This window comes from Haemorhous mexicanus, chromosome 26 (assembly GCF_027477595.1).
Source record: "Haemorhous mexicanus isolate bHaeMex1 chromosome 26, bHaeMex1.pri, whole genome shotgun sequence".
Classification (NCBI taxonomy): Eukaryota; Metazoa; Chordata; class Aves; order Passeriformes; family Fringillidae; genus Haemorhous; species Haemorhous mexicanus.
This window is the reverse complement of record NC_082366.1, coordinates 5366191-5379992: the sequence shown is the minus strand read 5'-3', so window position 1 is coordinate 5379992 and position 13802 is coordinate 5366191. Positions and strand designations below refer to the sequence as shown.

The window sequence follows — 13802 nt, the reverse complement described above, 5'->3', positions numbered from 1 at the left end:
ACCTTGGGCTAGTAAGTGCTGCTTAAATGCCAGACTGTTGGATCTTTGTCATGGTAGGAAATTCCCACATCAAAGCTGAGTTTGGTCTACACTAGCATTTATCATCTCTTTTTGCCCAGTCACTTCCAGTCCCTTCTGCTCTCAGTTCAGAGTTTTGCCACTCCAAATCCCTTTAAATCCCTGATGAAGGAATGCCTCTTCCAGGAAGGCCAGTGAGGCTGACCTTCAGGAAAAACACACTTGTTAATTAAAAGAACATTGTTCCTCTATCTTTTAGAGCCAAACCATGGATCACTTGCTTTATGTTTCTCATTTGTTAGAAGTGGGTAAAACTGTAAAACACATTTGGTTCAAAAGAGCCCTTCACTGGAGCTGTTCTGTGTGCCAGACTGTCCTTTGGGCAAAGTTTCACCATCTTTAATTTGAAAGTAAAGTGCTCTTTGTTGTAGGTACTCTAAGGCCTTTTCTTCTACTGAAAATTTTCACACCTGACTAGATTCTACTTGAAAGCATTAGGGATTCTATGGAAAAAGAAAAAAAAGCCCATATTTGCACCTGTGGAAAGGTGTGTGTTAGCAAGCAAGATCATCTGTCTCTTGTTATTTACTGTTTATTATTTTCTCACTTAAAATGAGATGCTGCCCAGTGACAGACATGAAATGCTCCAGTGTGGCTGGAGGATGCTGTGCCACCTGCTCTGCCCCATCTACCCCTGGAACTGGAGTGCTTACAAAGAACCTGGGTGGAAATGAGCACCTAGGACAGTTTGCTGAAATACTTGCCACCATCCAGGGCAGTGCCAGAAATGAGAAGCTGGTCAGGAATAAGGAGCATTGATTAAAACAAAGGGCTAAGTGTATCCATAGCTTTGCAGCCTGTGTGATGGGTTGGGCTCTGATTTGTACTCTGCTTAGCTTTGTTACACTCCTTAAAAACTGGCTTCTGGGGCTGGCAAAGGTGGTTTGCTTATTGAGCAGCAGTGCTGGCAGGAAAAATAAACCCCATAAATTCCATTTCCCATTGCCTCTCTGCTGGAGGTTACTGCCTTGCATCTGTGGAATAAAAAAGATTTTGCATAAATGTCTGCTCCCCTGGAAATCTCTGACCATGAGCATGGGAGAGGCTGTTTTCTCCAAGAGCCAGACTGAAAATCAAAGAAGCCCTCAGCATTTTGTTTGTTTGTGCTGCTGGGTGCACAGGCCACAGCAAGCAGGGAGGGTAGGCTCAGTTGTAGTGAGAATTTCCATATCCACGTGGGAAGGGAACCTGACCCCACAGGGCAGAGTGCTGGGCTTTGCTGGTGTGCAGTGCATGTTCTGGTGCAGTGCCCTTCCCCTGGAAAGCCAGGCAGTGTGTGTCAGCTCAGTGCTTTGTCCTCACTGGGAAAGCAGAAACATGCAGACAGACTAACAGCCTGTGCTTCAAGCAGGACTTTGGGAGCTGTGGGTTGATGGGAAAGCTGCAAACTTCTCTGGTTCCCTTAGGGAATTTGGCCTCCAGTTATTGCTGGGTTTTGAGTGATATTGAGGAGGGTGTTTCTGGTTTAGGGAGGATACACTCTGCAAACCACACTTTGCAGCCTGGCTGCCACTGGATCAGCACAATTATGATAAAATCACAGAATGGCCTGAGTTGGAAAGGACCTTAAAGATCATCTAGTTCCACCCCCGTGCCATGGCAGGGACACCTTCCACTATCCCAGGTTGCTCCAAGCCCTGCCCAATGTGGCCTTGGACACTTCCAGGGATGGGGCAGCCACAGCTGCTCTGGGCACCTGTGCCAGGGCCTGCCCACCCTCAGAGTAAAGAATTTCTTCCTAACATCTAACCTTAATCTCTCCTCCTCCAGTTTTAAATAATTTATCCTTGTCCTATCACTATCTGCCCATTAAGAAGTTGCTATCCTCTTTTTTAGTAAATTCTCTGGAAGACTGCAGCAAGGTCTTCCTGGAGCTTCTCTTCTCCAGCCTGAGCAACCCCATCTTCATTAGCCTGTCTTCACAGGAGAGGTGCTTCAGCTCTCTGATCATTTTTGTGACCCTGTGATCTGTCTTTGCTCACAGCAATCTGAAAAGGGACATAATCTAAATCCTGGGTTTTTGTGGTGGCAGCTCTTCCTATTAAGATAACTTGGACATGACACTGCTCCTTTCTGCCTTCCAACAGGGATGCAGTGGCTGCATTATTTCTGTAGGTGGGCAGATTCCCAACAACCTGGCAGTCCCACTGCACCAGAGTGGAGTGAAGATCCTTGGCACAGATCCTTTAAAGATTGACCAGGCAGAAGATCGTTCTGTGTTCTCAGCTGTCCTGGATGAGCTGCACGTGGCCCAGGCTCCCTGGAAGGCAGTCAGCACCCTGGTAACTTGGGATGTGCACCTGGGAAATGCTGAAGCAGCTGGGGGTTGGGATGGGCATCTGCTCATCTTGATGCATTTCAAGATTTTGAAGGCATTGGACAGTTTTGGATCCCTGTGAAGTGATGCTGCAGCAGCACTGGCAGAGGTGGAAACTGAAGGGAAATGTCTTTAAAGCACCTCAACAGCCTGGGGTAAATACCCAGCAGAAGTTAGCACCACTGACAGGCTGGTCTAGGCATCCTGCTGGGCTTGAGGAGCAGGATAGAGATTGCAGAGGAGTAGAGATGTGTGGGCATGGCTCTTTGTGCCCAGTGAAGCTCTGTGGACAGGGGAGGTCTGAAGGTGCCAGCTCTGAAACCAGGAAATCGTGTGTTACATTCAGTGCAGGCTGCAGCCTCCAACTTCTTTCCCCTCATCTTAATTGCTAGTAAAGTGTAAATGCAGTTAGAGTTGGGATTTTGGAATGACTTTGAAATAGTTTCTTGTTCTCAGCATGTTTTTCCTCCCTTTCTTTAGAGAGATGCAGTTGAGTTTGCAAGGTCTGTGAGTTATCCGTGCTTGCTGAGGCCCTCCTACGTTCTGAGGTAAGGCTCAGCTGTCAGAGCTCAGCAGTGTGGGGTATGACCTCCAAAAACCTCTCTCAGACAAGGGAGAACAACTCCTGAAGTCCACCAGGCACAGATCAAAGGCAGAACAAAACCAGAAGAATCTCTGTTGAGCTCCATTACCTTTTGCATATCTCAAGGCCAAAACCACAAACCATCTGGGATGTTCTTTCAGGTTCCTGAGATTGTTACCTTTACAATTAAGTCAGAAGATTGTTTGCCACCAGGAACAGGAGAAGGGAACCTGCTGAGGCTGTTTATTGAGATGGGCATCTGTTGTCAGAAAATGACAGTGCATCTTTGGAGTTCAGCTTCTTATTTGCCAAGCTTCTCTGCTTACAGGCATGTTTTATGTCCCTACTCTGTGGCAGCTGCTTCTCATTAAACAGACATTGTACAGAGTCCCTCATTTCCAGCAGCCAGACTGACTTTTTGAGGAGGTTACAGCAGCACATGCACACAGCCAGCTCACAAGTTCTGAATGATTGCTCTTCTCCCTGAGAAGTTTCTTCAGAGCTGGGTGACTCAGCACAGAGAGGCACTTTGCTGGGCACAGTTTACAAGTGAAAATAAATTAGACAGGGTCCTTTTCATGTGAAAGACACACATATCAAAATGAAGAAGCTCAATATCAGTTTTTGGGGCTGGGGAAGAAAAGGAGAAGGGTTTTTTTATCTCTGAAGGAAATATCCTTTAGAAGCAGCTCCTGAATGTGACTTTTCTATCTGGTATCTAAGGCTTGCAGTGGGGTTTCAAGCAGAGTTAGAAAACAGCCCTCCTGTCAGGAGTAGAGTTGAGTACAGTTAAGTATGAGGTAACAGCTGCTCCTGATGTAATTCTCCAGATATTCTTTTATCCTGTTGCTTCCTCTGTATTAAACCATTACAGGACCCTTCTGTGTTAGGTATTTGCTACTGTGTGTTAGAGCAGGCTAGGGGGGCTCCAGGGAGAAAGATGAGACTGGAGGATGTAAAACTTGAGGAACAGGAGTGTGAAAAGCCCTAGCACAGTCCTCTCCCTGGCCTCTGTCTGCAGAACAGCAGCAGTCCACAGCTAGATTTCTTCACCCTCTGAGCAGATATGACCTTTAATATTGGCCAGTTCCCTTGGAAAACTGAAGCCCTTCCCCACCAGTTAGGTACTGTGTACAGCAGCTCACATTCTCAGTGGTGCTATTGACACAAGTTCATGGATTTATTGAACTCCATTGATTTACATCAGCCCAAGAGGTAAATATAATCACCCAGGTACCTGTGTCTATTTATCTTAGGATAAAGTGACTGCTTTGTGGCATAGATCCTTCTTCCACTTTTGCCCACAGCCTCTGTGGACTTGCCCAAGGGAAGCTGGGCATCAGTGGTAGAAATGGGAAATAATATCTTTTTTTAAAATAAGATTCTTGTCTTTAAAAGGGTCTTGGATCACATGCTCTGGGCCCATGTTCTCCCAGATCCCCTTCTCTGCTGTTACTGGCACTTACAATGGAAGCAGCTTTCAGCTGTGCTGTGTCCACTCCCTTCCAGAATGAGACTTTGGGGGAGCAGCACAGTGGAATGGCCAGCAAAGAACAGCTGTTTGCCTCTGGATTTACCCTGCCACAACCCTGCCAGGGAGCCATGCAAGCCTCCCTTCATCTGTCCCTGAGGAGCAGCTGGGCTGGAGTGAGCCAAGTCCTGAGCTGCTGGGGGAAGCCTGGGCCTTATTGGGGCTGGGTGGCTGAGGAGCCATCTCCCCCAGCCCAGGGGCACCTTCAGGGGCTTGGCTCAGGAAGGGCATTTGGCAGCAGTGCTAAGGCTGTGAAAACACAGTTCTTTATTTCTCCACTGTGGTTCTGGGGGTCTCCTGTCTTCTCTGGGAAGGATAATGGAGGTAATTGGGTACCACCTCTGCCTGTCTCTGAGTCAGGAGCAGGGCAAGGGGCTGGAGTCAGGAGCTTCCTTGGCCAGTCTGTCATGCAGAGGTAGTTGGTAACCTTGTGAACCCTGTGCCCTGGTGCCTACCACTGATCTCTCCCAAGAATTCACAAGGGAGGCTGACCTGGGTTCTCTTCTGTTGAGTTTGTGAGGTCCCCAGGATGAGGTGAGAGAGGAGGAATCTGACTCCATGTTCTCAGAAGGCTGGTTTATTATTTTATGATATTATAATATATTAAAGAATGCTATACTAAAACTATAGAAAGGATACATCAGAAGGCTTAACAAGAATGAATAATAAAAACCTGTAGCTGGCTCCTCAGGGTCCCACAGAGCTGATGGTGAATCAAACATTCACCTGTTGGTAAACAATGTCCAGACCACATTCCAAAGCAGCAAACACAGGAGAAGCAATCAGATAGTTATTATTTCCATTTTTCTCTGAGGCTTCTCAGCTTCCCAGGAGAAGAAACCCTGGTGAAGGGATTTTTCAGAAAATATGGCAGTGACACTCTTCTCTCCTGTTCTCACAGTGGGTCTGCAATGAATGTAGTGTTCACTGAAGAGGAAATGAAGAAGTTCTTAGCAGAAGCCACCAGAGTCTCTCAGGTATCTCCTTGTGCTGCCACTTCTTTTTGTGTTCCCTTTATTTGTTTCATCTCCACTGTGGTTTCTATCTCTTGGTTTCCTTGTTGTGTCTCCCTCACTCCTTCCCTTCCTTGCCTGGGGAGGAGACAGTTTGGCTCCTCAGTTTGTTCCCTACCAGATCACATCAAATATCCTTACTGACCCCACCAGGATGCCTGCATGGAGTAGGAGGAGCTGTTTTACTTGCATGTGCATTTCTGACATGTTAATTATGTAAATGGATGAGGTCCTCTGAGCTGGGACCCTTCCAGGCTTGCCAGTGGCAGGTTATGGCTGTGGCACCAGAAACACTGCTAAAAAAAAGTAGTTAAAAATAAATGAATCAAAGAGGAACTCTCTGAAAACACAGCTGGCTGGGGAAGTCAGATGTATTGCTGCTTTCTCAGGATTCTTAGGTGGTTAAAGCTTCAACAAGAAATAAACCATGAGGTCTTTAAGTGTATGAGGCAAATGGTGCAAGTTTAACTTTTCAGCAAGAAATGGTGGCATGAAAGGGAGATACCTTCAAAGTAATAACATCCTGAAGGATGGGATAGTGTGGAGGCAAGGAGACAACTTATTTCCATCTTTGCACAAGTTTTAGAGGGGTGGTGCAGCTGTCTCTTCCCTCAGAAGGAATTCTTTCACTATTCTCAGAAGGCTGGGGGGTCAGCCTGTGGAAGTGTGCAGTTCTTAGCAGTGCTGGGCCTCCCAAAATGCCAAACCTCCCTCTGTGCTTCACCTGAAGCACCCTGCTGTGTGTTCACACTCACACAAGCAGAGCAGGCAGAGCCTTAAGCTCCATTCAGTGGGACACATCACTTGTTGGGTGCTGGGTGGCTTTGTGGTGGCTTTGTGGTGGCCCTAGAGGAGGCAAGAGCCCAGAAAAGACCCCATGTCAGCCTAAATTGTCACAGCTTGGCTGGCTTGACCTGGGCAGTGCTGTTCTTTGGTTCTGGGTGCCTCACCCCTGGTGCAGGAGGCCTTTCTGGGAGCTGCATTTGTGCAGTCCAGCCAATACATGACATATTCCTGGGGGTTCCCATGGGATCCTTCTGATATCCAGCTCTGCTGCACACACAAGGCACTGCTGCTCACTGCAAAAATGACCAGTTGCAACCAAAACCAGGAGGTTTTGGGTGCTCTGGTTCTGATCTCTTACCCTACATTTACATGCTGGTTTTTTCCTACTGTAGTCAGACTGCCAAGGGAAGAATTTCTCCCTTCATCCAGTACTGTGTAATGACAAAAGCTATGCAGTAGTTGAAGCCAAGCTAGCAAAAAGCAAATCAGAACAAAATTAGAGTGTTCTGCTTCTACATTAGGGAAGATTTTTCAGTCTGGCCAAGGCTTTGTGGCCTGTGAGTGGCTCCACAGAAGCTCCCAGTATTAGTTGTGAGCATCCTTTGTGGGACCCAGGCTGAGTTTTTGTGGTTCCAAAGCCTTACCTAGTTCTGCTTCATTCCCCAGAACTCCTCCAGGTAAAGGCCCTGATTAGTTCTTGTTCCTTAGGCTGAGTTTTTGTGGTTCCAAAGCCTTACCTTGTTCTGCTTCATTCCCCAGAACTCCTCCAGATAAAGACCCTGATTAGTTCTTGTTCCTCAGGCTCAGTTTCTCTGGTTCCAAAGCCTTACCTTGTTCTGCTTCATTCCCCAGAACTCCTCCAGATAAAGACCCTGATTAGTTCTTGTTCTTTTGTGGGACTCAGGCTGAGTTTTTCTGGTTCCAAAGCCTTGTTCTCCTTCATCCAGCAGAGCTCCTCCAGATAAAGGCCCTGATTAGTTCTTGTTCCTTTGTGGGACTCAGGCTGAGTTTTTGTGGTTCCAAAGCCTTACCTAGTTCTGCTTCATTCCCCAGAACTCCTCCAGATAAAGACCCTGATTAGTTCTTGTTCCTTTGTGGGACTCAGGCTGAGTTTTTGTGTTCCAAAGCCTTACCTTGTTCTCCTTCATCCAGCAGAGCTCCTCCAGATAAAGGCCCTGATTAGTTCTTTTTCCTTAGGCTCAGTTTTTCTGGTTCCAAAGCCTTACCTAGTTCTGCTTCATTCCCCAGAACTCCTCAGGTAAAGGCCCTGACCAGTTCTTGTTCTGTTGTTTTAATGACTTTGCTGTTTCTGTGTTCTGCCATTATGGCATTTATGTTGTCAATAATGTTCAAAACTTCTAATGCAGGTCGAGACAGATTGAAGTAAACAAGGTTGTGTGCACATATAAAATCTTCAGGTGAAAAACTGCAGCAAGACAGAAAGTATCAGGACACAAGCCACTAAATTTATGAAACAGTGTAGGTTCAGCATTGTCCTTGCCTGTGAATTTACCCTTGCACTGATAAATGGAAGGAACTGTGTCTTGTAACTTCTGGAGTTGCTTGGTCTTTTTTCCAGAGGAGCCTTTAAAACATGCACAAACTGTCATTTATTTCATTTTATTCTCCAATAAATAATGGGCAGTTCATAGTGGATGGGACAGGGCAAATGTTGAGACACAAAGCTGGCCAGGAAGAATGCAGATGAGAGTTTTTTTGGAGCAAGTGTCTGGAAGGAGAAAGTATTGGAGGAGAGTGGAGGTGTGTGCTAGCATCCCACAGCAGGATGGAAGAAGAGGAAGGAAAACAGTGTACACCAGGGAAGGTAGTGAGAGTCAAGGCCAGGTTGTCCTGGTCAGCTATAATTAGTGACAACCTCTCCCTGGGAGACTTAGGCAGAGAAATTAGACAGGAATGGATCAGTTGCATAAAATATGTGACTCAAAAATAGCAACCAAGCACTCTCCAGAGTGACTGAGAATGGCAAGGATCAGTTCCTCTGTGAAGCACCATGTCCAGTGAGATGGCTGGGAGGCTCAGAGCAAGGAAGAACTGAAGACCTTGGACTTGAGGATTGTCTTTAGGAGATGGGATTAGAGGTCAGCCATGAGTCTCTTGCTATCTTCTTTGTGCCATAACCTCTGTGGTTTTGCCCCAGATTTCCCTGTCCTGGTGTTGCCCTGGAGAGCTCAGATTTTTTTTTTGCATCAGTGGTTTTGGGAAAATCGTGCCAAGTTTCCCCCACTGTATCTTTACAGAGTTCACTTATCTGTGGAAATGAGGATATTAATAGATGGTTCTTCTGGTTTTTGCTTTCAGAGTGTCCTAGGTGCTCTACAAATACTCTCTTACAAAAGCTTTCTGATTTTTTCTTGTCTTGATGGCAGGATTACCCTGTGGTACTCACTAAATTTATTGAAGATGCCCGTGAGGTGGAAATGGATGCTGTAGCCAAGGCAGGAAGAGTGAGTACTTTGCTTTTCTTTAATATTCAACTTGTTTTTTCAGGATCTGAGATCTGCAGAAATATGTAATTGGAATGATTTACTACAGAGCCATGGATTCATGCTGAGGAGAGTAAGGAAACAAGAGGAATTCATCTTAGGGTCAAAGCTGTTGTGCTTGGAAAGCTCCACCTCTCTGACTGTATACATCTAACCAGTTATTTTTTTAAGCATTGCTTATCCCTGTAAATGAATCCTTTTGAATATAATTTTTACCAGATTTGCAAATCACTGCCATCAGGAATGACTTTAATCAGAATTTTATCATAGGTTATGGAATTACCACAGTTATTCCTTTTTTTTCTTTTTTTTTGCAATTTTATCTTTTCTTTCCTTACTCAGCAAAGGCAAAAAAACCCCACAGAGTTCACAATTAACAGAAATAATATTTTTTTTTCAATTTTAATTTTTAACCATCACAACCAGATGGTTAAACCAGACACAAACACTTTTTTTGGTATTGAGGTTGTATGCCTTGGTGCAGTTAATTCAATTTTAATCCTTAGGCCTGGATTTCTTCTGTTTGCTTAAAGCACCACAAAAGAGGGGGAATAAAATTCTATACCAGTGATGTTAGTTCATGCTTGTTCTTTGTGTTCTGGCAAGCAGAACTTAAAAAAGCTGAACTTTAAAGCCTCCTTAGCTTTTCCCTTCTGAGCCCACATGTGTTAGAGAGAGGAAGGAAGCCCCAGGATCTCCAGGCTGTGCTAGGTTTTATCCTATTCATGATTTGCTGAACCATGATTGCAAAGACACTGACGTGGTCTCCTTGTTCATATGCCCAGTGTCTGCTTCAGGCATATTCTCCCCAAAATTTTAGGAAATTCACTTTTTGTTCCCCCTCCATCTGTGTCCTGTTTCAGCCCCAGTTCTGCTCAGGAGGCTGGGGAGGAAGGAGCAGTTTCTGAGAGGGTGAAGTGAGCAATTATTGCATTTGCTGGGTGCCCCGTGAAGGAAGGAAGGATGAAACTAACTCCATGTTCTCAGAAGGCTCAACATTTATTATTTTATGATACTATATTATATTACAGAATACAGCAAGGATACTTACAGAAAAGATAATAATGAAAACTGACTCTCTCCAGAGTCCTGATAGGCCAAAGGACACATTCCACATGAGCACAACACAGGAGAAGCAAATGAGATAAGAACTGTTTTCCTTTTCTCTGAGGCTTCTCAGGAGAGCAATCCTGGGTGAGGGGATTTTTCCAGAGAATGTGGCTGTGATGTGCAGTGAGTGCTGTCTCCTTGCTGTGTGCAGGTCATCTCCCACGCTGTCTCAGAGCACGTGGAGGATGCAGGGGTTCACTCAGGAGATGCCACCCTCGTGTTCCCCACACAGACCATCAGCCAGGAAGCCCTGGAGAAGGTGTGTGTTGCTCTAGCACTGAAAAGAGAAAAGGAAATGAGGGTTTGACTCTGCTTTCCCTGCACCAGCAGTGGAGAAATAAATCAGCAATGATTTTTTGGAGGCCAGTGTGGTGTGTGCAAGTGAAGGATGTCAGAGTGCCCCTGTGATTGGCTTGATTATCTGAACTGTATCCCAGTAATTTAAACAGGGCACACTTTTAGACCCTTAGGATATTTTTGTTTCCTTGGTTTAGAACCAGCTTCTGTAGCAGTAGATTATTGTCTAATTCAGACACAAGCCATGGTTCTCTTTCCACTCCTTTTCTCCCACATTACTTAAATGAGTATGTCTGATGCATGACTTCCTAGCTGCCTGCTTTTCCAAAAGTAATATCAGGATGAATGAACCTCACCTAATCTTGGCTTTTCCCCCTTTAAAGCAGAAACCTTGTGATGCAGAGTTAGTTGTGAAGGTGCATTTTTAAATGAAATGTGCCATGCTCCTTTGTGGCATCCTGCTGGGGGTTTGCTTGGAAGCCAGCAAAAGCTGTAATGCAATGATCTGTGCTCCAGCTCTGCTTCCAACAATGTCCAGAGTCTTCTTTCTGAAGATAGCAAAGCTGTTCAAACCCTTGTATTGACACAGCTGGAAATAAGGCTTTCCTCCCAGTTTGTTCCAGACACCTCCACTCATCTGGCACAGGCATGTTGGTGAAAGACTTTCAGGACACTCACAAAACTGATGAGTTATTCTCAAATAACCTGAAATTATTCATTGTATCACCAAGAAAGGTATAAAGACTCCAGTGTAGGAATTACTACAGGGCAAGGCTTTGATTCTTTGTTTTTCTCCTTCTCCCCTCTGCTTTCTCTCACACACAAACCTGATTTTTATTTCTGCCCTCAGATGGCATTTCAGGCTCTAGGTTACCAGGGAAATTAGACATGTTTGCTTCTGAAGTAGTGCTATTGCCAAAATGTGGGTTTAGAGAAAAAAACAAGGCAGAGGGAGATGATGTTTAAAGAAATCCACAAGTCCAGTCATTTATTGCCAGGATCCTCTCTATTTTGTGAAACTTCATTATTTATTCTATATACACAAACTAACTTTCTGAATTTGCTTTTTTAACAGGTAAAAGCTGCTACAAAAAAGATTGCAAAGGCTTTTGCCATCTCTGGTCCATTCAATATCCAGTTCTTGGTGCAAGGCAGCAATGTGCTGGTAAGAGCTGCTGTGAGTGTGGCTGTGCTGAGCTCTGGGGGTCCTGCCCATGCTGGGGGCATGGTGGCAGTGGCAGCCAGGGCACCAAACCTGCCTTGGCAGAGGGTGTGGGCCTGTGCCACCCTTGGTCACACAGAGAGCCTCCTCCCCTGCCCTCACCCCGAGGGGGAAGGGAGTCTGCTTGCTTTGTCTGGCAGCTTGGTTTCACTCTGGTGCTGTCCTTCCCTAAATTGTCATTTGGACTAGGATGGGCAGCACTGGGACCTGCACCTCATCCCATGGCTGTTAGATCTCCAATGTCTTCTCTCAGATTTAACTATTTTCATGTTGAATTAAACCTTCAAAAGGATTGAAAAGGAAGCCAGACAATGTGAGTGTTTAAACCTTTACAATGAGCTATGAGGAAGGTTATCTGAGTATTCCTAGCAGCTTTAGCAGCAGCAGGAGCAGTGTCTGACCCTCTCTGGGTAGCAGTTGGCTTTCTGTTGCTAATGGAGGGGGGTCAGAGGAATGTGAACAGAGTCTGAGGATGCAGTGGGTAGGAAGAAAATGTGACAGGAAACAGGAGAGATGCATTACTGTTAAAAATTCCTGTTTGGACTATGAGTTGAGTAAAATGTACTTACTGTTCTTCACCTTTTCTCTGTTTCACAGATGGTCATTCAGAAACTCTCCAGAGGGAGAGAACAGAGCTTTCCCTTCCTTGTTTCCCACAGTGGTGCTTTCCTCTGGACAGCCCCTGCTTTTCAGTTGTACCTTCACTGTTCTCACCCCCTTCCACTCCACTCCATCTCACTTCCAGCAATTCCTCTGCTGCTCTTGAACTCCAAGAACTTCTGCAGAAGCTGTGCAGAGCTTCTTTGGTACTTCCCTGCCTGGCTGGATGGCTGCCACATGTGGGTGGGGGAGGTCAGTAAGGACAGTCCTGGCATTCAGGAGGTGCCACCACCATGGGAAAGGAGCAGGTTGGACCTCTGGAGGTTGTCCCTAATGCCTGTGCATATGTTCCTCTTGCACATTAACTTGGGACATAGTAAAGCACATTTTCTGAGGGAAGTCTGGCTCCCCCCAGCTCTGATATTCAGGCTGTGGAGATGGATCTCAGCCCCTTGGATCTCAGGCTGCCCATTCCCCACCCCTCTGCCCTGCCTTAATAATGATCCCAGTTTCTGTGTTTCCTATTTGACAGTCTGAAGAATATGTCTGCCAAGAGGACTCAGGGCTGCTTCCAAAAAATATGAATCAGAGTATTTTTTCCCTGCACAGTGCCTGACCCTGCTGTTTCTCTCTTTTTAATCCCACCAGGTGATAGAGTGCAACCTGAGGGCCTCACGCTCCTTCCCCTTTGTATCCAAGACTCTGGGGCTGGACTTCATTGATGTGGCCACGAGAGTGATGATTGGGAAGCAGGTTAATGAGTCATCCCTCCCCACAATGGAACATCCCATTTGCCCATCCAGATATGTTGGGATTAAGGTATGGTTTCCAAAAGAACCCCAGGAACCCCACCACACATGAATATTCAATTAGGATTTAATGCCCAGAGAGAACAATTCACTCCTTGGCCAAAGGTCAGATTGACTTTTTGGGGTTTCTGTCAAGATAATCTAGATAATTTTAGAGAAAAAATGGAGAAAAATTATCCAGTGAAATGAAATCTTCCTTTATTTTTATCAGAATCCTGTTTATGAGCTGCATAACAAATTTGCAGAGTTGAAGTTCAGGCTGCTTCACAATGCTGTATAATACTCATGTGGGCATGCACAACTTTGTGTTGGGGGTGCTCCCCCATTTTTTCTGCAGGACTGGGACATGGGCTGTGAAATCCACATCATCCCCTTTCTGTAGACCACTGGTTAAAACAGGGGTGGAAGTCTTGCATCCTTTGATCTCAGTGAAGCCAAGGTTTTACTTTGCATAATTGCTAAGCTTCTGTAGGACCCCACAGAATAAAATGGATGGTAGATATTTTTGAATGCTTAGTGGAAAAGGAAAGAAAAAGTAATCATAAAAAAATCTAGAACAGTGGTGCAGAAAATCCAAAGGATAATGAGAATTGTTTACACAGAAACTTTCAAGCTCTAATAGCTTCCATTTAAAGTGAAAAGTGAGGAAGCAGAAAACACCTAACATCTTTCTACTGATAAAATGTTCAGAACTATTAAAATGCAAGCCAAATTTATGTCCCAAGCTAGCCAGTATAGATGTATCTTTACATTTTATTTTGATGCCACAGATAGGCATTATCCAAAATTCAAACTTGAAATCTTTTTTTTTTTTTTTTTTTTTTTTTTTTTTGTGATCCTAATTTATTTTTGCACATTTCCACTATTTAGACCTGGGGCTTCTGCACTGTTGTTAGCTGAAGTGCCAGGAGTTTTGTCTCTCCTGGGAAGGCTGGTTACAGAGCAGAAAACC

General features: G+C 45.2%; 1 protein-coding gene across 2 annotated transcripts in view; it reads left to right on the top strand.

Moving 5' to 3' along the window:
- Positions 1-13802, top strand: part of CPS1 (carbamoyl-phosphate synthase 1) — a 79468-nt gene that overhangs the window by 53218 nt on the left and 12448 nt on the right. For both annotated transcript variants that reach the window (XM_059868284.1, XM_059868283.1), the window contains 7 exons: positions 2166-2360; positions 2876-2943; positions 5411-5486; positions 8696-8773; positions 10074-10181; positions 11295-11384; positions 12690-12860. In XM_059868284.1, the coding sequence (XP_059724267.1) occupies positions 2166-2360; positions 2876-2943; positions 5411-5486; positions 8696-8773; positions 10074-10181; positions 11295-11384; positions 12690-12860 (786 nt within the window). The remainder of the gene's footprint in view (positions 1-2165; positions 2361-2875; positions 2944-5410; positions 5487-8695; positions 8774-10073; positions 10182-11294; positions 11385-12689; positions 12861-13802) is intronic.